The sequence below is a fragment of the Natator depressus genome, chromosome 5, assembly GCF_965152275.1.
Source record: "Natator depressus isolate rNatDep1 chromosome 5, rNatDep2.hap1, whole genome shotgun sequence".
Lineage (NCBI taxonomy): Eukaryota > Metazoa > Chordata > Testudines > Cheloniidae > Natator > Natator depressus.
Window position 1 is genome coordinate 111,470,874 of NC_134238.1, and position 25,068 is coordinate 111,495,941.

At 43.2% G+C, this 25,068-nt stretch overlaps 1 protein-coding gene and 1 long non-coding RNA gene across 2 annotated transcripts in view; both read left to right on the top strand.

Moving 5' to 3' along the window:
- The first annotated feature begins 1,249 nt into the window (after positions 1 to 1,249).
- On the top strand, positions 1,250 to 16,638 carry LOC141988301 (uncharacterized). Its single transcript, XR_012639727.1, has 3 exons — positions 1,250 to 1,359; positions 2,239 to 2,349; positions 16,548 to 16,638. It is a non-coding gene; the product is annotated as an uncharacterized LOC141988301 (long non-coding RNA).
- Positions 16,639 to 16,982: 344 nt separating this feature from the next.
- Positions 16,983 to 25,068, top strand: part of MTAP (methylthioadenosine phosphorylase) — a 56,860-nt gene continuing 48,774 nt past the window's right edge. Inside the window, exon 1 of the mRNA XM_074953464.1 lies at positions 16,983 to 17,135. Coding sequence (XP_074809565.1) covers positions 17,103 to 17,135 — 33 coding nt within the window. The 5' untranslated portion in view covers positions 16,983 to 17,102. The remainder of the gene's footprint in view (positions 17,136 to 25,068) is intronic.

The window sequence follows — 25,068 nt, forward strand, 5'->3', positions numbered from 1 at the left end:
CAACAGCGGTGGTCCTGGGCTACCCCCTGCCAGCTGCGGTGCGGTGGTCCCAGGCCAGCAGGGCCGCCCCCCACCAGCAGTGGCAGCAGCGGTCCTGGGCCAGTAGGGCCACCCCTGCCAGCAGCAGCACGGTGGCAGTCCCGTGCTGCCCCTCCCTGAGCACCAGCGGGCACCCCGGAGCCCGCCCCCAGCACCAGCGGGTGCCCTGGAGCTCCCCCTCCAGAGCAGCAGCTGCACCTCCAGAGCCCCCCAGAACACCAAAGATTTAGTCGGGGGTATATAGTACAAGTCATGGACAGGTCACAGGGCCGTGAATTTTTGTTTGTTGCCCAAGACACACCCCTGAGCGACAAAAGTTTTAGCGCTGAAGAGCACCAGTATAGAAAGCGCTTTATCACCAGGAGCTTGTGCTCCCGGCAATAAAGCTACCACCCCTAATTCGGGGTGGGTTTTTTTATCACCGGGAGAGCTCTCCCCTGCGGATAAAGCGTGACCACACTGCCCACGTAATGCGCTGCCGCGGCTGCGCTGTAACATGGGCAGTGTAGACATACCCTCAGACTGCTGAAGCATGCGGTGAGTGAGACTTTTGCTTTGAATCCACTTAGCTTGTTAAGTTAGATCTGAGTTGTGTTTTACTTTTGTTTTCTTGTAACCAATTCTGACTTTTATGACTCATTACTTGTAATCACTTAAAATGTTTCTTTCTGTAGTTAATAAACTTGTTTTATTGTGTTATCTAATCAGTGTGCTTGGATTGAAGTGTTTGAGAAACTCCATTTGAGATAACAGGATTTGTGCATATCTTTTTCTATTAATAAAGTGATATGAGCTTGTGTTGTCCACGAGAGGGCTGGGCAGAGCAAGATGAATATTTCTAAGAGAAAGTCTGGCACTGGGAGTTTTCTGGTGTTACTCTGCAGTGTAATTCAAGAGTGGCTGGCCGTAGCACTCATACAGTATAGCTGGGGGTGATTTACAGACTGGAGGCTGTGTGTGAGCAGACCAGGCAAGGTTGTTCTAACAGCGAAGCCGTGTAAAAGGCACCCCAGGCTGGAGAACTGAGGGAACTCAGCTGTTCAACAGTCCAGATTGTACCCGGGGTCATATCACAGTGCTTCAGTGTGAAAGGTGCTATATTATTACTTGTTCTTAATCAGACATAGTTACTATGGTGGCCAACACAAGAAAACATAATTCTCTCATTGTGTTTCAGTTTTCCCGCTACCCATCCGGGACTGGTGGAGTACAGGATCATTTCCAGTATATTTCCTTTCTGGCTTCCAGGCTACAGTGCTATTAAGCTATTAGTAACATTTAGTGATCTTCTACATTAGTAGCTCTGTCTTAAGTGGGAGGGTGAGTTTTCCTCGTCTTTATATCTTGACATATGAAATTCTTGAGTGTGCTTCTTATCTCAGCCCCCTGAGAATTTGCCATGATAGTAGCATATCTGACCCATCCGATGGTCCAGGGACATCTACATCAAACACATCACTGGCCACCAACAGTACCGGGAGGTGTGAGCCGGAACGACATCGTGCATCAACTATGGGAAAGGGACCGAGAGACTTTTTCCATTGGACCATATGAACTGGAACCATAAACTCACTGAACATTAAATCTCACCAAATGAGGGTCAATCCATCCTCATCACCGTATCCATTCATTATACTCCACACCTGAATATAGCCATTATATGAACAACATACCCCCATATCTCAAAGTCTGTACTTTGACCCGTCAACCTTTTACCCCCAATTGGGGAGCTTGCAGATTATGTATTCCTTACGCCACCCGTTCCTAAACCGAACGTCACACCCCTTGATTATCTGTACCTTATTCCCTGATAACCAGAAACTTCTACGCTTCAACTCTGTGCCGTTTTCTTTTTATTTTAACATCATCTTAACAAAATTATTATATCTGAAAAGATATTTCAAATCGAATTTAAGCCTGACCCTGGTGCCTGATTCTGTGCAGTGCTGGGTGCCCTGACTTCCCATTTGAGTCAATCAAATAGTCCAAGAAAATACTGGGGCTTCAGCTCCACGTTCTGTGAGTCGGAAGTTGAGAATGCTCAGCATCTTTCAGGGTTGAGCACGAGCCGTTGTTTCTAGCACACAGCTGAAGACAAGGAGTTAATAAGTACTTTATGTGCACAGGTTTGTTCATAATCGAATACACAATAAATCATGTGTATTTTCTTTTTTTCTCCCCTGTTTTCAATGCTACAAGAATATGTGGAGTTCGTTCTCCCTTCGGCATGTGCACCCAAGTCCCATCAGTCTCAGCATAAATTCTGCGTGAAGGGGAGAACAAACATCGAAAGTGTTTAAACAGTCCAAGGTAGGAGTCTCTGAATGTCAAGATCTGCATGAGTTAATGCGAAAGTTGTCAGTTTGACGTGACTGTCTTTTTCTTAAATATTTTTTTAATATGAATCTTCTTGCTTTGAACTAGCTTTAGCATAAGCAATGCAAAGTCCTGATGTGTGTGATTGGGACAATTACATCTTTACAGCATCTTTTGGGAAAGATATAATAATAATACTTAGTGCTTTTCATCTTCAAAGCATTTTAAAAATGTTTGCTAACTAATCTGCCCACCTCACTGAAACAGGTATCTGTTGTTATCCTCATCATCATTTGACGCATGGAGAAACTGAGGGAGAGAGTTTGTGGCCCAAGGCCACAAAGGAAGTCAGTATCAAAAACGAGATTAGAACTCAGGAGTTCCTGCCTCCTAGGGCTGCACTCACACCATTAGACCACACCTCTAAACCAGTTTTGCAGTGTTAGCCTATTTGAGAACAGAGGTTAATCTTTGTTCCCACAGACATTTACATATACAGTACAGCTGTACAGAGCTATACACACACACAGATGTGCATGGCCAAGATTTCAGTATTGGAGACCCCCAATTTGAGACCCTTTAAAATAGGGGTGGGGAATCTATGGCCCACAGGCTGGATCCAGCCCTTTGCTCATTTTCATCTGGCCCTTGAGCCACGGACGTTCAACTCACCCGCAGAAGGGGGGTGCCGAGACTCGGGGCTTCCCCCCGCAGTGGGGTGAGCCAGCACTCACGGCTCCGAGACTCGGGGCTTTCCCCCCGGCAGCGGGGTGAGCCGGCACTTGCTGCTCCAGCCCCGTGTCTTGCGGCTTCTACCCTGCAGGGCTGGAGCCATGAGTGCCAGCTCTCCCCACCACGGGAGGGCTAGCCCCAAGCCTCCGCACCCCCCTGGGCAGGTGAGTTGAACGTGTGTGGCCCGCCGTTGATTTTTCCAGTGGGTCAATGGCCCCTGATACAGAAAAGGTTCCCCACCCCTACCTTACAAGGCCTGATTTTTAGAGTTTCGAGCAACATATTTGGGTATGTACTGTTCACACTCACTGTTAAACTATCTCAGCTCTTGATTCTCATTTACACTAGCCCTCTTTACACTTTACATTTAACAGCGTAAAGGGCTTTAAAATAGGTGTAAATATAGTTTACTCCTACTTTAATGCCCTTTTGCACTGCCAGAGAGGTGTAAAGTAGCCTCATGTAAGTGAAAATCAAGCTTTTATGCATCATAAAATTATAATTTAAATAATGAAAATGTTAGTCATTTGCCAAACCATTCCTACCCACCCCCCAACCCTTAAATATTGGGGAGGAAAAAAAGCATTGTGTATTTCTTCCACTTTTGTAAAACTGACATGAGATTTCATTGAAAAACTCTTGCTTATTATTATTCAGATAAATTGATTTACATTCCATCATTTACAATATGAAGAACAAAGAGCTCCCTCTGGGGAAAATGCAAGGCTATAATTTTTGTTTCAAGGGGTTCTGTGATGTCATAAATAAAAATTGAGCAGAAATTATAACCTCTTTAGTAATCCCATAAATGGTGCTTTTTTTGATAATATATGGTCGTCCTGAAACAAAAATGTTGCTTTCATATTTTTTGAAGTGCCCACTCCTAATTGAACGTGGCTGCTGCAGAGAGCTGACTACATCTTCAGAACACAGCTGTGTGACAGGGGAAGCAGCCCACAATGATAAACGTTAGGTTTAGAACTTCAAGGTTACAACCTACTGATGAACTGTCATTGAATGAGATTCCATTTCCCACTCCTGACGACATTTTAAGTTTTACCTATTTAAACCAGAGTTACCAAAAACATTTTCCTACCGGGAACAGATGCAGTAGGTGCACATTTTAAAATATTTAATCAATATTGTTACCCATGAATGAGTAAATAAAAGATCCCTCTAAAATCTCGGAAATTTGTATATTATGATCCAGATTCTTAGCTGGTGTAAATTGAGGTTGATTTACACTAGCTGAGAATCTGAATCTATGTATTAATAGAGTTAAATTAGTGGGGCAGGAAGTTGAATGAAAGTTCCATACAAAACAACAGGATCTCAACTCCATCACTTTCTGAGAGATTTTTAATATATAAGCCAGATCCTGGTCTCAGTTATACTGGTATGTTTCAGAGTAGCAGCAGTGTTAGTCTGTATTCGCAAAAAGAAAAGGAGTACTTGTGGCACCTTAGAGACTAACAAATTTATTTGAGCAAAAGCTTTCGTGAGCTACAGTATAAATCTGCAGTAATTCCACTGAAGTCATTTTGTGTCAGTCCAGAGTAGCTTCATTATTGGATTTATACTGATATAACTGAAAGCTGAATCAGCTCTGTGGAACAGATGGAGGACCTATTTTTCATTCATTTTGCAAAAGATACTTGTCTCTCAGTCAAAGCAAATGAAATATATATATTTCTCCCCAATATATAACAATGTGTTGCATACATCATACATATATCATGTCAGTGTCAATGTCTCTGTTTTGTCCCATACATCAATCAAGCAAATTCCACATTAAGGTTGATCCTATGTCTGCGTGTAGACTGCACTATTGAACACAGAATCTGCCATAGGTCTAGGTACCTCCTATGTGAAAGAAACTCGGGTATCTTCCCCACAAATTTTGGATCATCCAAAAATGAGTGGAGGCATGCCCTGCGCCAACCAGCTGCTATGAAGGAAACACCACAAATTGAAATTCATGAAGTTTCCTCAAAAAGAAAAAGAGGACTTGTGGCACCTTAGAGACTAACAAATTTATTTGAGCATAAGCTTTCGTGAGCTACAGCTCAAGATGAAGTGAGCTGTAGCTCACGAAAGCTTATGCTCAAATAATGTGTTAGTCTCTAAGGTGCCACAAATACTCCTTTTCTTTTTGCGGATACAGACTAACACAGCTGCTACTCTGAAAAATGAAATTTCCTGACACTCTCATGGGATTATTTTCATGGTTTAACACAGCATCAGCAGCTGTGCAACTGAGCAAGAAACAAAAGCAGTAATTCAAACTCAGTCTCATAAAAGTACTGTAATTGTGTTAGAGATTTGTTGATCTGTAATGTGAACCAAAAAAATGTACATTTTGGTATTATTACAGTTTCTTTTACAAACTGTTAAATAAAACTGCTAACAACATGTAGTCATAGTTTTAAATTTAAAGGTGCTTGGTATTAGTTTTCATGAAGATCAATATTTCAACTGGTTTTTGTAGTTCTGACTGAGTATCCACCCACTATCTGGAATGTGTCAAAACAGTAGCTCAGCAATGCCAGGATACTTTGTCATATGGATGCGTTAATTAGATCAGTTCTCAATCTTTTTCTGTTTGAGGCCCCTCCAAACATGCTATAAAAACTCCACAGCCCACCTGTGCCACAGCAACTGGTTTTCTGATTATAAAAGCCAGGGCCAGCGTTAGGGCATAGAAACCAGGACAACTGCCCAGTGCCCCATGCCACAGGGAGCCCCAAAAGTTAAGTTGCTCAGGCTTTAGCTTCAGCCCCTGGTGGTGGGGCTCAGCCCCATGCAGCAGGGCTTCAGCTTTCTGCCCTGGGCCCCTGTGAGTCTAACACCTGCTTAGCAGACACCCTAAAGCCTGTTTGAAGCTCCCCAGGGGGCCCCGGACTCCAGTGGTTCTCAATCAGAATTAGATGTTTTAGGTGTGCACATCTCAGCTTCTCCACTTATGTATTTTTTACTTATAATCCTTCTCCAGTGCAGACAATGCCACTTACTTCAGAAACATTGTGAGTAGAGTTTTCCGATCATCATGAATGACATGCTCAGATTTACACAAGAAACCTGCAGAGCTGTACTCTGCAGGAAAGCTGATATCCCTTTGGACAATATTAATGTTACTATAGGAACTAATCCTGTTCAGATGAACTCAGTGGGAATTTTGGCACTGACTTGAGATGGGAGAAGGATGTGATCTGTATATTCAGTGCTTAGACATCACAGTGACAGGTGTGTTGGAAATATCTAAAATAGATTACAGTAAAACGTTTACAGAAAAACGATTGTGTGTGTGTGCATATCCTAAAAAATGAATACTGCGATACAACTGTGGTATTTTTTTCTGTGAATAATTAAAAACTAGTAATTCTACCCCAAGCATTTTTGCCAGATGATTCATAACTAGATTCCATTCAATGAAGGATAAAGGTAAATCTGAATACTATCCTTGATAACTCACACTTTGAATTCAGCTGTCACTGGAGAATGAGAAAAATCCCATTGCTTTCATTTACCAAATGCAGTATTATGACTGCTGCATTGAAATAAGAACCAGAGTTTAGCTTTACTAGACTCAGCTACTTTTCATTTTAACTCATTTCAGGTGACCTAAAATTCAGATGACATAAATACAATCGAGTTTTTACTAAAATGAAAGGTTTAGCAATATCTATTGCTCTATATAAAGACCTCTAACACAGATTGAAGACATAAAGAAGTACAGTGCTGGAAGGTAGATGAAGATCAACTTCCAGCTGAGACAAGTCTACTGTCTTGGTCAGAAGAAAGTTCCTTTTTACCTTTTTTTGGCAGGGTTCTTATATAACAGACTGTAAGGGCCTGGGTCCAATTCTCAGCAGCAGTACTGTACAGGACACACACGGTGAGTCCAATAACTGGATGGAGGACTCTAACAATTGGCCAAGTGCACTTAATTGTTATTTATTAATGTATATTTAGTACTTTTGTACCACCTTAGTCTGGCCACCATCTGGCAGATGTGAGCACTGCATCTCTGGACTGTTGATGCCTGCATTCTGTAATCTATGATAGATGAGAATGAATGAATGCAATAACTAGACCTTTTTGTATTAAGGCAGGTTTCAGAGTAGCAGCCGTGTTAGTCTGTATTCGCAAAAAGAAAAGGAGTACTTGTGGCACCTTAGAGACTAACAAATTTATTTGAGCATAAGCTTTCGTGAGCTACAGCTCACTTGATCGGATGCAACTCTGATGAAGTGAGCTGTAGCTCATGAAAGCTTATGCTCAGATAAATTGGTTAGTCTCTAAGGTGCCACAAGTACTCCTTTTTTTTTTGTATTAAGTTATACCTGCATGAAATATGGCTCAAAAAGAGATGACTATGTTAAACAAAAAAGTACAAGAGAAACAATTACTTTTTCAATAAAGTAACTTTTAATTAACAAAATAATTGCCAACTTTTCCAAAGCAGTTCATAAAATATGAAATGACTTGTTCTGACTAATAATTATTAAATATACATTTTTCCTATTTCAACTCTTTTCATTCACTGTAAATACTTTAAATAGAATATAACAGACAAACATCAGAAGAAATTAATAAGAAAGTACTGTCTTTTCAGTAGGAAGAGTAGGGAAATTTATATTTGTTCTTATGTGGACTGCTGTTAAATGATCAATATCCATTTCTTTAGGGTCTAGGTATGAGGTTACATATGCCACTCAGAATCTCTGCCTACGTTCATAGGTTTGTGAAAATAAGAAAAATACAAGAAAGGAAACAAAATAATTTTGTTACTTTAATCAATAACCAATTAAACAGGTATCATTTCCTTATTCAGGTCATTGCAAATGGTATTAAACCTGGAGATATGTATTTCTTTATTTATAAAGAAAATAAGGACTTGGAAAATCACAGATTTTTTTAAAGTTTAGTTTTCAAATGTGCTAAGAATTGTTCTCAGGATTTTTCCTGGTAATTCTCAGATCAGCCTTTATTTAAACTGTATTGATCATCTAAAGCAACTGCTCTTTTAACTGATAACAGATCTCTTCAACTAAAGCCCAGTAAATAAAATCAAATTATGAACTCTCTTACAGCATAGATATGGAGTCCTTTTATACGTTTGTTGCGGATGCGAGTTTGGTGGACTTTTCAGTTGATCGGTAACTGAGATACACTCTGATGTTTTGGGGGTGGTCTAACACTTTAGCACATCTTGCTTTTCATTTCATAGGATCAACAGCTTCAGACTTCTCAACTGTCTTTAACAGGTTACCTTTCCTCCCCTCTCTTCCCCCGCAAGCCCTTTTGTGGTGGTGATGTTTGGAAGTGAAGGAATTTTTAGGAAGAGCAAGCTCAATACCAGAATGTTTCCAGGAATGTGTGAGGAGATTGATGAGAAATTGAGGGTTACCTCTTGAACTGTCCCACAACCAGAGGCACTGTTACACTCTAGGGCACTTAGCATTTTTAGTTGATGCTTACAAATTGGATCAAATTAATTGTTTCTCCATATTATCTCATCCAGAGACCTGTGGAAAGCTATTCCTTGAAACTGTGGCATAATTCTGAGATGGATTTTAACTCCTCAGGACGCAATAAAAATGAATGTGCTTTCTTGTATGAAGTGGAGATTTCTGGAGAGTCAGAAATGAAAAGAAAGAGTCAAACCTAAAGAGTTGAAGAGAAAACAGGCTCAATAAACAAGGCCCTTACTCAGCAAGCTACTTAAACATGTGAATACCCTCACTGACTTCAGTGGGTCTACTCTCATGCTTATGTGTTCCAGTAGCCTGCTAACTTGGGATCCAAATGGGTTACACTATTGCAAAGTCTCCCCAAAGGTAATCCATTCTGTATGTTTCCAAAATATTCTGGAAACAGTGTGAGGATGTTCTAATATCACTGTTCGCAAAATATAGATTAGGACACAGCCACTAAAGCTGCTGCTCTCAACAAAAATATTCAGGAATAGCTGGTCTGACAACAGCCACTTTGGGTGAGCAAAAAGCTGTTACACATGTGAAGAGTTCTGATCCAAATGTATAACAAAACAGAAGAAATTACGCCAACAGCTGATCTGCATTTTATTTTCCAAATAATCCCAGCTATTGTTCTTTTTGTAAATGTGTTTTAAGCACTTATATGCTTATCCAGCCCAAGCAGTTCAATATCTGTAAAAGGTGAAGGGCTAATCATATTTAGAGATTTAGATGCCCTCTGCTGATTTTTAGAAGTACTGTGGCCAGTTACAATATGTGAGCTCAATTAACACTATGATTCAGTAATCTAGAAACACTGTCTTAAGGCTATCTTTGTGTGGGTGCGGGAAGGGAGAGTGATATTCTCTTTCCAATGCTGTCTTACCCTTGTTTTGGTTTTAATAAAATCTGTCAAATATACAAGTATGCAGGGATTTCCCTACGCGCACACACCAGGGGGGTGTACACTGCCCCCCTGATTTTCCCCAACACCCCCCAATGGTTAACTAGTTACATCAGTGTTGCCAATTTAGTCATTGGTTGGAAATTGGAATTGAAATTGAAATATTAATACACACTTTAAAAGCAAATACAGTGTAGGATAAAATACTTGTACCTGAAAAAGTATAATAGGTTTGAAAAGTATGAACAAAGACTAGCTTCTTCACATAGCTGTTGTTTTTTCTGACAATGTTGGCACATTATAATTTCAAATTTATGATTTGTAAGCAAGATCTGAATGAGCTCTCCCCTGACAGCTAGTGATGAGCCAGGGGAGAGGGGAAAAGCTTCAGGACCAGACTGTATTTTCTCACCCACTTTGCCTAGGTATAGACAGAGCTGTGTTGCCCAAGTAATCAGTTTTGGCTGGTGTTGGGTTACAAATCACTTTAGTATTGAATGTGGGGGTCATGAAATGTTGTTGTTATTATTGTATGAATAAAGGGTAGCAGAACTCTAACTTAGCCTGTCCTGACTGAGGGGGGTCACCCTCAATGCTTAATTTTTGCCAAGGCTGAGCCGCAGAACCTCTAGGCTTGGCAGTTCATAGCTCCGGGACCTCTGGGCTTGCTGCATCAGTTATGAAAGTAAAAAACTTGCTTGAACTCTGGCGCCTCTTTCATTACAAATTAAGCACTGGTCACCCTCAACTGAACTGCTCTCACTAAGCAAGGGGTTTGGATGGCAGATCCCAGTGGACACGGGGGAGACAGGGGTTTTGCTTGGTGGTGTGGGCTCTGCCTAAGAGTCACAGGCACCATTTGACTTGCCCCTCTCCCCTATTTAAAGATAGAGCTTATTAGGCTCCATAGAGTCTTTTGTTTTGTTAAGTGACCACTAGAGCTGAAATCACTGATGATCAGGTTTCAAGTGAAAAGAAAAGGAGGACTTGTGGCACCTTAGAGACTAACCAATTTATCTGAGCATAAGCTTTCGTGAGCTACAGCTCACTTCATCGGATGCATACAATGAAGTGAGCTGTAGCTCACAAAAGCTTATGCTCAGATAAATTGGTTAGTCTCTAAGGTGCCACAAGTACTCCTTTTCTTTTTGCAAATACAGACTAACACGGCTGTTACTCTGAAACAGGTTTTAAGTGCTTAGACCTGCTGCAGATCTTTTCTGTGGAAAAGACAGCCCAGCCTGCTCTCGCTGTGAGGTTCCCCCACTCTGAGCTGAAATCACTGACAGCTGGCTGGAACCTCAAGAGACCGACTCACAGAGGTCACAGTGGCAGGTGACAGCAGAAGGTGATGGTGCAGGCCATTGGCAATGGAGTGGTGGAGTGAACGGTGGTATGACAAACAACAATGGCCAGAGCGAGTGCCCGGAGTGAGTAGCAAGCAACTGGAGGAACAAGCAAGGTGTCGTCTCCCCTGCACCACCCCGGGGTGGGAGATGAACTCATGCGAAAGCACCTCTGAACTCTGGGTCTTCACTGACCAAGGACAACAACTATGAGTGGTGTGTGGTACAGGGAGAAGGGAGGGCACGTTAAAGGAACATTTGTTTGTTGGACTATGTTTTAGTGACATTGCTCCAGAATGCTAGGTTTTTGACTGAGAAACTCTTATAAATATACATTTCCTATTAGCCAAGATTTTTAAAATGTATTATTTGCCACTGTCATTATCTCACATTGTTTCTGTCTCGCAGGGTCGTTATCTTGGGGAGTTTCTGTACTAAACATTTTTATTATATTATTATTATTTTTTACATAAGAATGACCATATGGGGTCAAAAGAAAAGGAGTACTTGTGGCACCTTAGAGACTAACCAATTTATTTGAGCATAAGCTTTCGTAAGCTACAGCTCACTTCATCATATGCAGCCGATGAAGTGAGCTGTAGCTCACGAAAGCTTATGCTCAAATAAATTGGTTAGTCTCTAAGGTGCCACAAGTACTCCTTTTCTTTTTGCAAATACAGACTAACACGGCTGTTACTCTGAAACCTGTCATATGGAGTCAGATCAATGGCCTATCTAGCCAAGTACCCTGTCTTTCGACAGTGGCCAGTGCCAACTGCTTCAAAGGGAATTAACAGAACAGGGAAATTATCGAGTGATCCACCCCTGTCGTCCACGCCCAGCTTCTGGCAAGCAGAGGCTCTCAGACCATGGTGTTGCATCCCTGCCCATCCTGACTAATAGACATTGATGGACATATCCTCCATGAACCTATCTAGTTCTTTTTTGAACCCCGTTCTAGTTTTGGCCTTCACAACATCCTCTGGCAAATATTTCCACAGGTTGACAGTGTGTTGTGTGAGGAAGTACTTCCTTTTGTTTGTTTTAAACCCTGCTGCCTATTAATTTCATTGGGTGACCCCTCGTTCTTGTGTTATGTGAAGGAGCTTATTCACTTTCTCCACACCAGTCAAGATTTTATAGACCTCTATCATTTCCCCTCTTAGTTCTCTCTTTTCCAAGCGGAAAAGTCGCAGTCTTTTTCATCTCTCCTCATATGGAAGGTGTTCCATACCTCTAATCATTTTAGTTGCCCTTCTCTGTACCTTTTCCAACTCCAATATATCTTTTATGAGATGGGGTGACCAGAACTGCACGCGGTATTCAAGATGTGAGCATATCATGGATTTATATAGTAAAAGTGGAGAAACTTGGTTTGCCAGACCGATCAGCAAAGCCAATGTTGACAAACTATGTGAAAAGGGTGCAAAACACCAGTCTTCTGGACTGCATCGACATGCAGTTAACCTTACAAGCCAGTCATTGTCAAAGCCAATTTTAGAAGTACTTAACAAGGCAGTTAAAAATGCTAGAGACACAACACAGTTTATTGAAACAAACATGGCTGTCACATCATACTTTCTCTTTAAGCAAGAGATACCAAACTGGAGGCCAATGTTAAGTGCATTGTCATTTGTTAATCCTGAAATTGGACACTGGTTCCGATCAAGACCAGCAAATGGTCACTATCTTTCTGCAAGAAACTCAGCTGACTGGTTAGAAGCATGCGGTGCAACAGTGAAAGATTCAGCAGTTGAAAAAGTGAAGAACTCTCACCGCATTCAGAAAATGTGCATACAGGTCTGATGAATGCAACAATGCAAATGGGTGTCCAGTATTAGGTCTCTGCGTACGTTATCTTGATGTCAGTAGTAGGCCAGTGGATGAATTTGTAGATGTTCAAGTTATAGAAGACACATCGGCTTCATCTCTGACAACCCACGTATTAGAAGAGTTAAGTGCTTGTAAATCGAACCCCAAAGAGATGGCGGTTTGTGCATTTGATGGAGCTTCAAACTTCTCTGGAAGAAATGTGGAGTACAAGCTTTCCTCAGAGAAAAGTGTAATTCTAAACTCTCCAATACACACTGCAGAGGCCATCTACTCCAACTAGCGCTAGTATGAGCTCCAGAATCTTCAAAAGGCATTTAAAAAGCTATAAACTCTCTTTTTTTCAGCAAGAGTCCAAAAGGACTGAACGTCTTGTAAAATATAGAAGATACACTGGGATTGAAGTTCAAATTAGTCCAACCTGGGAAAACCCACTGGCTTTCTCAGGAGTGATCCATGGCTGTTGTCTTAAAATTACTGCAACCATTATTATTGGCTTTGGAAAGTATCTACCGAGATGGGACAGATCAAAGTAGTGGTGGACTACTATTGCTACTAAGTTCAGAGAAGACAATCACCATTCTCTCTTGTAAGTCTACTGTTGAAACCACTTGGATCATTAACAATGCCCTCCAAGAATCTGCTACAACAGTAGTAGATCTCTGTCCAGCAATGGAAGCTACACTTGGATCAATCAGAGAGATATCATTGAAAACGTACTGGAAGAAGCAAGATTTCAGTTCAGAAGTTGATTAATTAGCGCACTTATATTGACTCCTTAAATGGCGCGGACAAGAAGTGTTTGTTAAGCCAGCTGAAAAAGTAAAGTACACTGACTTGATTCTTACATCTCTACAACAGTAACTTCTGGATTCTGTCAACCTCTACATAGCTTTTACAGATGCCTGTCTTATAAAACACGGACAGTTGAGTGAAGTGAGGCTCTACCTGCAGTGGGGCTGCCATGTGATCAGGACAGAACAGAGAATTTGACACAGAGTGGAATATCATACTATGGACGAATGAAGATTTGACTTCACCTTCTTTATCATCATTAGTGGTTCGACCCAATTTTTGTGCTATGGTTCCTGGGATGAAAGAAGTAGGAATTCATCTCTGTCTAGTCCCAGTCACAACAGCTACAGTTGAGCGTTCTTTTTCCTCATTGAATAGAATTTTGTGTTCTGAAAGAAGTTGCCTTCTGCATGATCGTGAGCATATCTTGAAGGACTTGAAGTACCGGACACAAGAGAAGCCACCAAAAATGAATGCACTGCATTCGAGAAGTTCTTTAACAGAGTTATGCAAAATTACAAGAAGAAACCAAGAAGGATGTAGATATAGTGCTTCATAGTAGGCTTGTGTAGCCAACTTTAATTTGTGTGATGATTTAAAAACATTAGTTAAATCTAATAAAATGGTTGTGAAACATTTTTCAGTTTTTACTATGGTGCCATACAGTCCACCTTTGCCCTAACAGTCTCACCCCTCATCGGTCAACACCCCCATCCTCCGATTTCAATTTCTGGGAAAAACACTGCAAGTATGTCACATTAGATGTGATCTGGATGAGGCCCAAATGGTTAGGGGATGTTCTCTATCTGGTACTGTATTTTACGGATGCAACTAAGAAAAAAATTTGCACTCCTGGGACCAAATTTTGCATTTAGATACTCATGTTTACCTCTTATTGATTTCAGTAGGAGTTGCTCCACTGCATGGATGAAATCTATTCTACCCTTATAAATCCCAAACTATCAAGATCTAGACTGATGGTGCACAGAAGTGTTAGGGAGGTGAGACCGACCCCATAGACAGGGACTGGGCCTGTTGTACATCTACTATTCCAATTTATCGACAAGAATAGCAAACAGCTCCTCAGTGGGTACTGGGTCTAAACATGCATTCTGTGGCTACCATTCCTTTGGGTCAAACTGCTTTATGGCATTTGTCATAAATATAAAGGGAAGGGTAACCACCTTTCTGTATACAGTGCTGTAAAATCCCTCCTGACCAGAGGCAAAATCCTTTCACCTGTAAAGGGTTAAGAAGCTAAGGTAACCCCGCTGGCACCTGACCAAAATGGCCAATGAGGGGGCAAGATTCTTTTAAATCTGGAGGGGGGGAACAAAGGGTTTGGTCTGTCTGTGTGATGCTTTTGCCGGGAACAGATCAGGAATGCAGCCTTAAAGCTCCTGTAAAGTTAGTAATTAATCTAGCTAGAAAATGTGTTAGATTTTCTTTTGTTTAATGGTTTGTAAAATAAGCTGTGCTGGAGGGAATGTATATTCCTGTTTTTGAGTCTTTTTGTAACTTAAGGTTTTGCCTAGAGGGATTCTCTGTGTTTTGAATCTGATTACCATGTAAGGTATTTACCATCCTGATTTTACAGAGGTGATTCTTTTACCTTTTCTTTAATTAAAATTCTTCTTTTAAGAACCTGATTAATTTTTCATTGTCCTTAAGATCCAAGGGATTGGGTCTGTGTTCACCTGTACCAGTTGGTGAGAATTATTATCAAGCCTTCTACAGGAAAGGTGGTGTAGGGCTTGGGGGGGATATTTTGGGGGAAGACGTCTCCAAGTGGGCTCTTTACCTGTTCTTTGTTTAAAACGCTTGGTGGTGGCAGCATACTGGGACAAGGAAAAGTTTGTACCTTGTGGAAGTTTTTAACCTAAGCTGGTAAGAATAAGCTTAGGGTGTCTTTCATGCAGGTCCCCAGATCTGTACCCTAGAGCTCAGAGTGGGGAAGGAACCTTGACAGCATTCTATCCTGGCCTATGGAGGCCCAGCAGGGAGACCCTTTCTGCAGCACATAGGGTTATATAGGTACTAGTACCCTTATCCACTGTGCTGCTCCTACTGGGGGCTTAAGTAGTGCAGAGGGATTTGCCCTGGCCACCACACCAGGGGTGAATGTCATCCATGAGCATATCTGAGGACAAAATTTGTCCCACGATGTCTGGGATCATTCTGTTCAGAAAAGAAAATGGCACTTGGGAGTCAAAAATTGGATTCCTTTTTCTGAAGCCATTCATCTCCTGTAAACCACATTGTGTCTGTGCACCCTCATTTTCTGAGTCCCATAATAGTGCATGGTGCTGTACAACCACAGAGAAAGGTACAGTCACTGCCTCAAGGAACTGTTTACAGTTAACGTGAAGCTATTGACTTTTATGCCGATTACTGAAGTATTTTTCTAGGGTTAGCTCTTTCCAAGTACTGAAATAATAAATGGTACTTTCCATGTCTTTCTCTCATACAGTGTTTTAATATCAATAGCATGCAAATACACTGCCACCTGCAGGATAGTGATTACTATCTATTTACAGTTTGGCAATAGTTAACTTTGAAAATATTTTTCTCACTATTTATCATAAACACGTGTTATCTTGAAATGGAGAAATGTTTCCTTGTGAAAATATTTTTCTCCACTACATTCTAAAGGTGAAATGGGAGTTTTCTCACTGACTTCAATGGAGTCAGAATTTCATTCTTAGAGTTGAGGATGAAACATAATTTATTGTATTTTTGCTTACAGGACAGCCCAGCTTTTGATGCAGTTTAGTACCTGCACTTTTAGATGGCGCCCACTGACTTTTTTATATTTCCTTAGTCATTCCTTACTTTACTTTCCTTACTCATTTTCCAAGCGAGGAACAGACCAGTCCTGAATAACAACAGATAACTCTTTCATGCTTTTTCCCTTTGAATAAGAACACGATGACTGTCACATTTGTTCAGGACTGTGTTATTTCTCTCCTGGAAAATATCAATAGTGTTGCTAACTCTCACAGGCACCAGTCTTGTGATATTTAGTGCTTTTGTGACAGTGCCAGGTACAGAAATTGGGTTGTTATGTGAGAATCTCAGCTTTTTTGCCTTTTTTTTTTTTTTTTACAGTAAATTTGTCGCCTTCATGCTTGTGAAGAAAAGCTTGAAAACACGAACCCTCATCACCGGAAGGCAACTTTTTAAAAAACACCCTTAAACGGTAATGGGTAAACTAATCTGACTGCGGGGAGGCCTGGTTCATTTTCGTACACTAGGGGTTGGTACTCCTGCCCCTGCCCGAGGCCGGCCGGCTCGCTTGGGAGAGGCAGATTCCCAGGGGCGGGTTTTCACAGCGCTGCGCGGGGGAGCAGCCGGCGGGCCCCCAGGGGAAGCCCTGCGAGCAGCGCGCTGGTAGCACCGACTAGCAGCCATCCCCCCCCGGGCTAGGGCCCCGCACCCGGCGGTGGACGGCGGCGGGCTCCCTGCGAGCGCAGACTGCGGGGCGGAGGGCGAGGCTCCCCCCGGCGCAGTGCGGAGCCGCCCAGAGAGCCGGCGCTGCCCACCGGCTGCGGCTGCCTCCTCGGAGCAGGGGGCGGGACTCGTTCCGCCGACTGCAGCCCCCCGGCCGGCGCTAGGCTGGGCGGGCCGAGCCGGGACCGCCCCCTCGTCCTTCCTCCGGCAAACATGGCTGCAGCCGCGGCCGCCCCAGCCGCGAAGGTAAGAGGCGCTGCGGGCTCCCGCCCGGGCCCAGGTGGGGCGATTCCCTCCCCCGATCCAGCCTGTGCCCCCCCCCCCCACGCGGGAGCCCCTGGCGGCCGCCGCGGGGTGCAGACGAGTCAGGCTGGGGCACGTGGGCTCCGAGGGAGGCGCCTCTGGGTGCATGTGGCAGGCTCCTGCCCGCGCCGGGGCGCATGGGCTCGGGGTGAGCGGCGTCTGCTCTGCTGTGATGCTCGGCAGCGCCCTTCGCTGCACACCCTCCTGCCCCCGCTTCAGCCCAGCGCCCTCCCTGCTGGGGGGTACGGCCCCGTCGGCCGGCGCCCCCCACCCGTCTGGCAGGGCCCTGCTGCTCGTGTTACAGGGCACCCCCCAACGGCCACAGTGCAGACATGTTGAGGCCTCCAACATGTGTTCTTGTCCAATAAAAGTCTCTTTGTCGGGTCTCCTTGTCGAGTCAGGAGGGGAGGCAGGGAGCTGCGTTCATTTACCGGTGCCATAAAGGCTCACAGGGTGCTGCCTCGGCCAACTAATAATAGTCATTAGCAGCTGAGCATGGCAACGCAACAACGCTGGGTGTCTAAAAATCCAGCCTTTAAAAGGAAAAGTTAGACGCTGTTGTCGCACTCGGAATCCTGTGCTCTATCAAAAGCTATTTCTGGGCTCTGGTCAAGCAATGGGTAAAAGCATGATTGTTAACTAGATCAGTGTCTTGTTTACTGTAGGTTTGCCAGGTATTGATTTGTTAACTGGCTGCTGGTTTGGGGATTTGCTTTCTCCCCCACTCCATTTATAGTACTCAATGCCATAGTTAAGGCTAGGGGACCCTGCAGAATTCTGTTGTAGTCCTATCTTCACTGACCTGACTTTCTGAAAACTGTAGATGATCCTACATGTGTATCTTGTGGAATAAGAGCTAGGAGAGGCCAGGTTCATCTGCACTGAGGCTCTGTGCCATCACACACTAGCTTCCCAGACCCCCTCTATGGGAGCGCTGCTGCAAGGGTCCACTATCCTCCAGCTCATGTGATGATTGACTCTGTTAATACTGATTTAGCATTAATTTAGGTGTTAAGATTGTAAACTCTTTGGGAGCAGGGACTACTTTCTGTTTTATGTTTGTACTGTAGCCTGTACAGTGGGGTCTCTAGGCCTTATTATGCACACCAATGTCAGAGGCTCTGTAGTTTTAGCTGCTATGCTTAGCCCTTTGCCTGCCTCTGTAAGACATGCTTTTTGGACCTGGGAAACAAGGAAGACTGGAAGAAGCTCCCACAGTTCTTGAGGTCAATGTGTAGACAAGCAATTTTCCCTGTCTTGAGAGAAAAGGGAAGCTAATTTGGGGTATCCTGGTTGGTGTCTGCCTTTTCCGTGATTGGGGTGGGCTGAGTCTCTCTCACAGGGATATCTGTCCATTGAGGTACTATCTGCGCTGCTGTGTCCCTGACAACCCACAGGAAGGTCTATGAAAGCAAGACTTGCTGCAGCAGTAAACTCTGTGGTTCCATGCTGCCACCAGGCCCACCTGCTGTGTTGCCTAACTCCAGCCTCTTCTGACCACCCCAGGGGCCTGGGAAACAGGAAGAGGAAGAAGAGCAGCTGGACTGGCTTGTGGAAGGGAAGCATGAAGTCCAGTGCTGGAGCTGATGTGGGTTCTCTTCTTCAAGTGGTCACAGCTGTGTATTCCCCTCAGGTGCATGCATACCTGAGGGGAATGCATATCTGCACCCACCTCTCAAAGAACAGTGGTTACAGGTAAATAACTGGTTTCAGAGTAGCAGCCTTGTTAGTCTGTATCCGCAAAAAGAAAAGGAGGACTTGTGGCACCTTAGAGACTAACAAATTTATTTGAGCATAAGCTTTCGTGAGCTACAGCTCACTTCATCGGATGCATTCAGTGGAAAATAACTGGCTTTTATCTGTCAGTTCCTCTTGTCAGAGGGGAAGCTGCTCTAATGAGCCTTTGCTGGCTCCTTTAGAGAGAACTACCTGCCTGGGAGGCTGAAACCTGTCCCCAAGCATGATTAGCACAGTTGTGGCACAAGGAAAGAGGGACGGTGATTTTCCCCCAGCTCCTAGTTAGCTCATCTTCTTTCTGCAGCAAACTTACTCTGACTCTGCATTGCCCCTCCCCACTGTGAAGCACTCGTCCTTTCCTCCCCAGCTCTCTGCAGTGGCTTCCAGTTGTTGCCAAAGGGTAGATAAGGGTGCTGGACTCATGCCTCTATGATTCATTCGCTCCCATATTGCACTAGGTTATCCTCCTATTTGCCAATCTCCGTTGTTCCATCTGCAACCACCCCTAAAATCCCTGCCCACTCTCATATTCCCCCCCCACCAGTGTAATCCACTCCCCCATCCCCATAATGATGACAGCCTGCTCCTCATTCCTGCAACTTGACATAAGACCTTCCCTGCATTGGTGGCATTCCCAGAGATGAAAGCTGTCTGTGGGCTGTGATGGTAGCTCCAGCTCCTCAAACAGCATCATAGCAAAGGGCCCCGCTCTCTGACACCTACCCGTGAGTTTAAATTGTCAGCTTTATATTACAAAGGGAGTGTGTTCAAATCCCATGGCACCCGTGATTTTTATTACTCGAAATTTAGAAATAGAATCTACTTTCTATTAGTGGAACTAAGTTTTGCTGTGATTTTTAAAGCAGAAAATAAAAAATAGTGTCACATGGATTGTGTTTTGGGAGGAGGGAAGGAGTAAGAGTAAGGTCAGTTAGGAAAAAGAACAGTTTGGCTGTATTGTGGATTCTCAACCAGGGAGTCACAATCACCCTGCCCATCCCATATTGCTTAATGAGAGGGGTTACAGCTATATCCTGGCTAGACAAAAAAGTAGTAGTGAAAGTCAAGGAGGTAGCCCAAGTTCTACAGACATCGGCCTGTTTTATCAGCCAACTGATAATATGGTGAAGAGCCCCATATCTCCAGTTTGCATTGTTGTCTTTAATTACAAAGTTTATCATTTTTACTGGATAGAACAATTCAGTTTGAAAAGCACTCTCTGCGGAAATTATCCTCAATCTTAAATTCTGGGCTGCAGTTATGTTGGCAGATATGTGGTTCCTAACGAAAACCAACTTAATTATTAGCCCCTTTTATTCATTTTTTTAGAATTTCAAAGAATAATAAAAACCTTTCACAATTTCTATCCTGATTTGTATGAGTTACAAAATTCAGCAAACACTGAAGAGTATTTGAACAATTTCCAGCCTCTGTTTAGATCGTGGTTTGTGATTGGTCCCATAAGGATATGTCTATACTGCAGTCACAGGTGCAATAGCAGCTTTTGTAGACATACTTCCTGGGCGAATTCTGTGCCAAAAAAATTAAAAATTCTGCGCACAATATTTTAAAATTCTGCATATATTATTTGTCAATAACAGAATATAATCACTCTAGTTTCAATTATTTTGGTAACTTATTTCAAAACACCTGTCAGAAAGTATGTCAACAATACAGACAACAATGAAAAAAGATTCCCCCAGGAGTAGAGAGTTAAAGAAACCCAATTGGGGGTATGCTGGAGGGGGCTGTGTCGGCTCCCCGAGAGCCCAGACACCTCAACTCCCTCCCCCCAGAACCCAGCCGTGGAGCACCTCCCAGCTCCAGCACACTCTTTCCCCCCAGAGCCCAGCTGCAGGGCACCCCCAGAGCCCAGATGCCTGCACCTCCTTCCCCCCAGAGCCCAGCTGCAGGGCACCCCTAGAGCCCAGATGCCTGCACCTCCTTCTCACCAGAGCCCAGCTGCAGGGCGCCCCTAGAGCCCAGGCATCTGCACCTCCTTCCCCCCAGAGATCAGCTGCAGGGCACCCCAAGAGCCCAGGCACCTGCACCTCCTTCCCCCCAGAGCCCAGCTTCAGGGCACCCCAAGAGCCCAGGCACCTGCACCTCCTTCCCCCCAGAGCCCAGCTGCGGGGCACCCCTAGAGCCCAGATGTCTGCACCTCCCTCTCCCCAGAACACAGCCACCGACAACTGCATTCTGCTCTCCCGCCAGAGCCCGGCTGTGGGGCACCCCCTGGCCCAGACACCTGCACCTCCCTCTCCCAGGACCTTTACTCCCCCCAGCTTCTTTACTGTCCCACAGAGGAACTCAGTGCCCTTCCTCACCCTTTGCCTGAGCCGGGACTCCCAGACCCTCTCCCATCCCTAGGCGGATGAGGATCAAGCAAGGCTTCAGAACTTGCAGAGCCTCCATCCCCACCGGGCTGGTGCTCTGCGAGCTACAATGACTCTAATGGCCACCAGCAGCTCTGCAGCCCCAATGCTGCAGGGGAAACATCAAATTCTGTGCAAATTCTGCATTTCACAGTGGCGCAGAATTCCCCCAGGTGTAATAGCTAGTACAGCTAAAAATAGCACTGAAGATGCAGCAGGGACATTCATACGTTTTCACGTTGCTAATCTGTGCAGAAGTTCATAGGTGCTGGAACTAGAGGTGGTGGTGGTGGGGTGCTGCAGCACCCCCTGCCTTGAAGTGGTTTCCATTATATACAGGATTTACAGTGTGGTTCAATGTCTCTCAGCACCCCCACTATACAAATTGTTCCTGCACCCATGCAGAAGTCCATGCCAGTGTCATCTCTGCTACTTTTAGTATGCTAGTTAGATTAACACTAGTGTGGGTATGTCTACGTGACCTGCAAATCCCACCTTTGATTGCTATGTAGATGTTGTTTCTACTCCATATGAGGATGACTGAAACTTTGGACTCCTGAGTAATAAATATCCCATAATACTTCAGGTACAGTTTTTGAGGCAAATAATCATAGCTTTCAGGACTCTTGAGTATTTTCATGAACAAAGCAGTATTTGTCCAAATACTCATGATCTGTGAATAACACTAAAGCAAAAATCACCATTCTTATTACAAAAATTATAAGCAAATATTATTGTGATTTATTTTTCTTCCCTAGTCTGCCTATTTGGATTATATAGTGTATTAAGGATTTAGTTGTTTGCCTGCAATAACACACATACAGCACAAGGTGGCACCAAAAGGAAAAAAATCTGTTTATATACTACCGCACAGCAGATGACATGAACCAGGCTTTCACATGGAAAAGTATTTGGCACATAACAAAGACCACAGTCTTTGCTTATTGAAAAGAGATGCCTGATGAGCTAATTGCAATATAATGACACAGCATCTGTAGGGTTTCTATAAACGTAGGGTTGTAGAAATTGAGAGCAAGAGGCAGATTTTTGTTTTAGATTGTCACTGGGATTTCCACGTGGTGCTTTTTTATTATTATTATTTTGTTAAGAGATACACATCCTTAGCTGTACAGCTAGAAACCATTCTGAGAGTTTAAGTAACATACTTTTATTACTGACAAGGTATGGGGGGGGCAAAAGAGAGGGGTATGTGGTTTTGTTTGTTTTTTAAAAGCTCAACATGATTTGAGTTCTTCCGCTTAAAACTCAGACAAACATTGCAACAGTAACTGCCAATTGAAAAAAACAGTATTTTTGCTGTGTGTAACAGAGGGCAAAATTATTTCTTTACATGCCAACAGTGTGCTTGGGATTGTAAAAGACCACACAATTAAAAACAGCCACTACTCTGAAGAGCCTAATCTAATTCCCATTGAAGTCAGTAGAAAACCTCCCATTGACTTAAGTGGGAGTTGGATCAGACCCTAAAAGACACAAAGATGACTGGTTCCACCGGGAAGCCCAAGGAAGATATAACTTGGAAGTGTATGTTTCTTTCTCGTTGTATTATTAATTTGATTGTGAAGGCTGCACAACTTTCTTTGATTGAAATATGCAGTAATAAATCAGTTTGCCCTCGGTATTCATTGTGAACATGGGGCACTGACAGTTTAACCGTTTTGCTTTTCTGACTGACCCAAGAGAACATGCACCAAATCCTTATTCCTATGGATGTAGCTTTGTTGAAGAAGTCAGCGTTTGCTAAAACTAAATGAAGATTCCCTCTTTGTTGCTAGCACTATGCTGGAACTTGTTAACTCTGTGCAGACTGTACCAGAACACAAAGCTTTTTTAAAAAAACAAAACAAAAACTGTATCCCCAGCAGAATACGAATTCACATTCTTCATACTTTCACTAACAGAAGATGCCACTATGCTGGCTGTGAATACTGTCCCCCTATCGGACACTCTGTGTAGAGGCCTGGTGGTAGAGCCAAGAACAGAAATGGTATTTCTTTGTATGTGTGTAACTTAGCTTGGTAGCAGCAGGTGGAGCTGGTACTACTTTGTAAGGTAATGGCTGATTGTTGTGGGCCTTGTTTAGAAAGCAAACTCCACATATGGTAATTAGCTTTTTATAACACAAATATAGAGTTATGCTAAACCACATTGTTACATTTCAGGTATTATTAAGCACCACTCTTTGAAGGTTACAAGGTTAAAAAGAATACTCTGAACCCAAAAGTAGGTCCAGGGGCACAACTATGAAGTCCCGAGGGGGTTCTGTGCATAGTGGAAGTGTTCTCTGGCCCCTTTCCAGCATTCTTCTGGGTAAGCAAGGTTGAGTAATTGTAAAATAAGGTGTCTCTGTAGGTGCAGTGGGGTAGTTGGACTATAGCTCCTTAAACCTAGAAGGATACATAATTCATTTGGGCAGCTGAGCTGATCAAAACTAGAATTTCTTTTCTGTGGGAAATTCCAGCATTTCAAAAAATTTCATTCTGAATTGGAATGAAAATTTCCCACAAAGCATTTTCTGAAAATGTTTTGTTTTGGGTCATGTTTGTTTCATTTATGGCTTTTATATACCATATTTTAATATTTTATATGTTTATATTTTTTGATTAGGGTTTAAAGAATTTAAATAATTTAAAATTTATATGAATATAAAATATATGAAATAGTGATTGGTAATTTGACATTGGTATTTGATTTGCTCATTTCTGGTATTCTGACTGGTCATTTGTAATATAATTATTTTGTTATACCATTTTTACAAGAATAAAAAATTATAAATAAATTTCAAAATAAAAAAGTTGTTTCAAAACAATATACCAAAACATTTGTATAAGTTTGAAATGGAAAGTTCCAACATTATCAAAATGCTTGGTTTCAATTTTTTTCTAAATTACATTTTTATCCAAATCAACAGTCCATGGAGCATTTTGACCAATGGAGATTTTCCAGTGGAAAAACATTTCTTCAGACATTTTTTTTGACCAGCTCTAGATTTAATGGTCTCTCTCTTCCCTCCTTTTTTATGTGTGAGTGGATGAAATACTCCTATATCTGACGATCACCTTTAAAGTAGCACAAATTAGTTCAGAGGCATAGTTTGCTCTCATATTGTTTTTCAGAATAAATCCCTAATTACTGTTTCAGACATTGCTGGGACCTCCTGTGTCTCCATCAAAAAGAAGTTGAATGGACATAGAACCATCGAATCATAGGACTGGAAGGGACCTCGAGAAGTCACTAGTCCAATCCCCTGCACACATGGCAGGACTAAGTATTATCTAGACCAGTGGTTCTCAAAGCCGGTCCGCCGCTTGTTCAGGGAAAGCCCCTGGCGGGCCGGACCAGTTTGTTTACCTGCTGCGTCCGCAGGTTCGGCTGATCGCAACTCCTACTGGCCGCGGTTCGCCGCTCCAGGCCAATGGGGGCTGTGGGAAGTGGTGCGGGCCAAGGGATGTGCTGGCTGCCCTTCCCGCAACCCCTATTGGCCTGGAGCGGCGAACCACAGCCAGTGGGAGCTGCAATCAGCCGAACCTGTGGACACGGCAGGTAAACAAACCGGTTCGGCCCGCCAAGGGCTTTCCCTGAACAAGCGGCGGACCAGCTTTGAGAACCACTGATCTAGACCATTCCTGACAGGTGTTTGTCTAACCTGTTCTTAAAAACCTCCAGTGATGGAAATTCCACAGCCTCCTAGGCAATTTGTTCCAGTGCTTAACTACCCTTATAGTTAGGAATTTTTTCCTAAT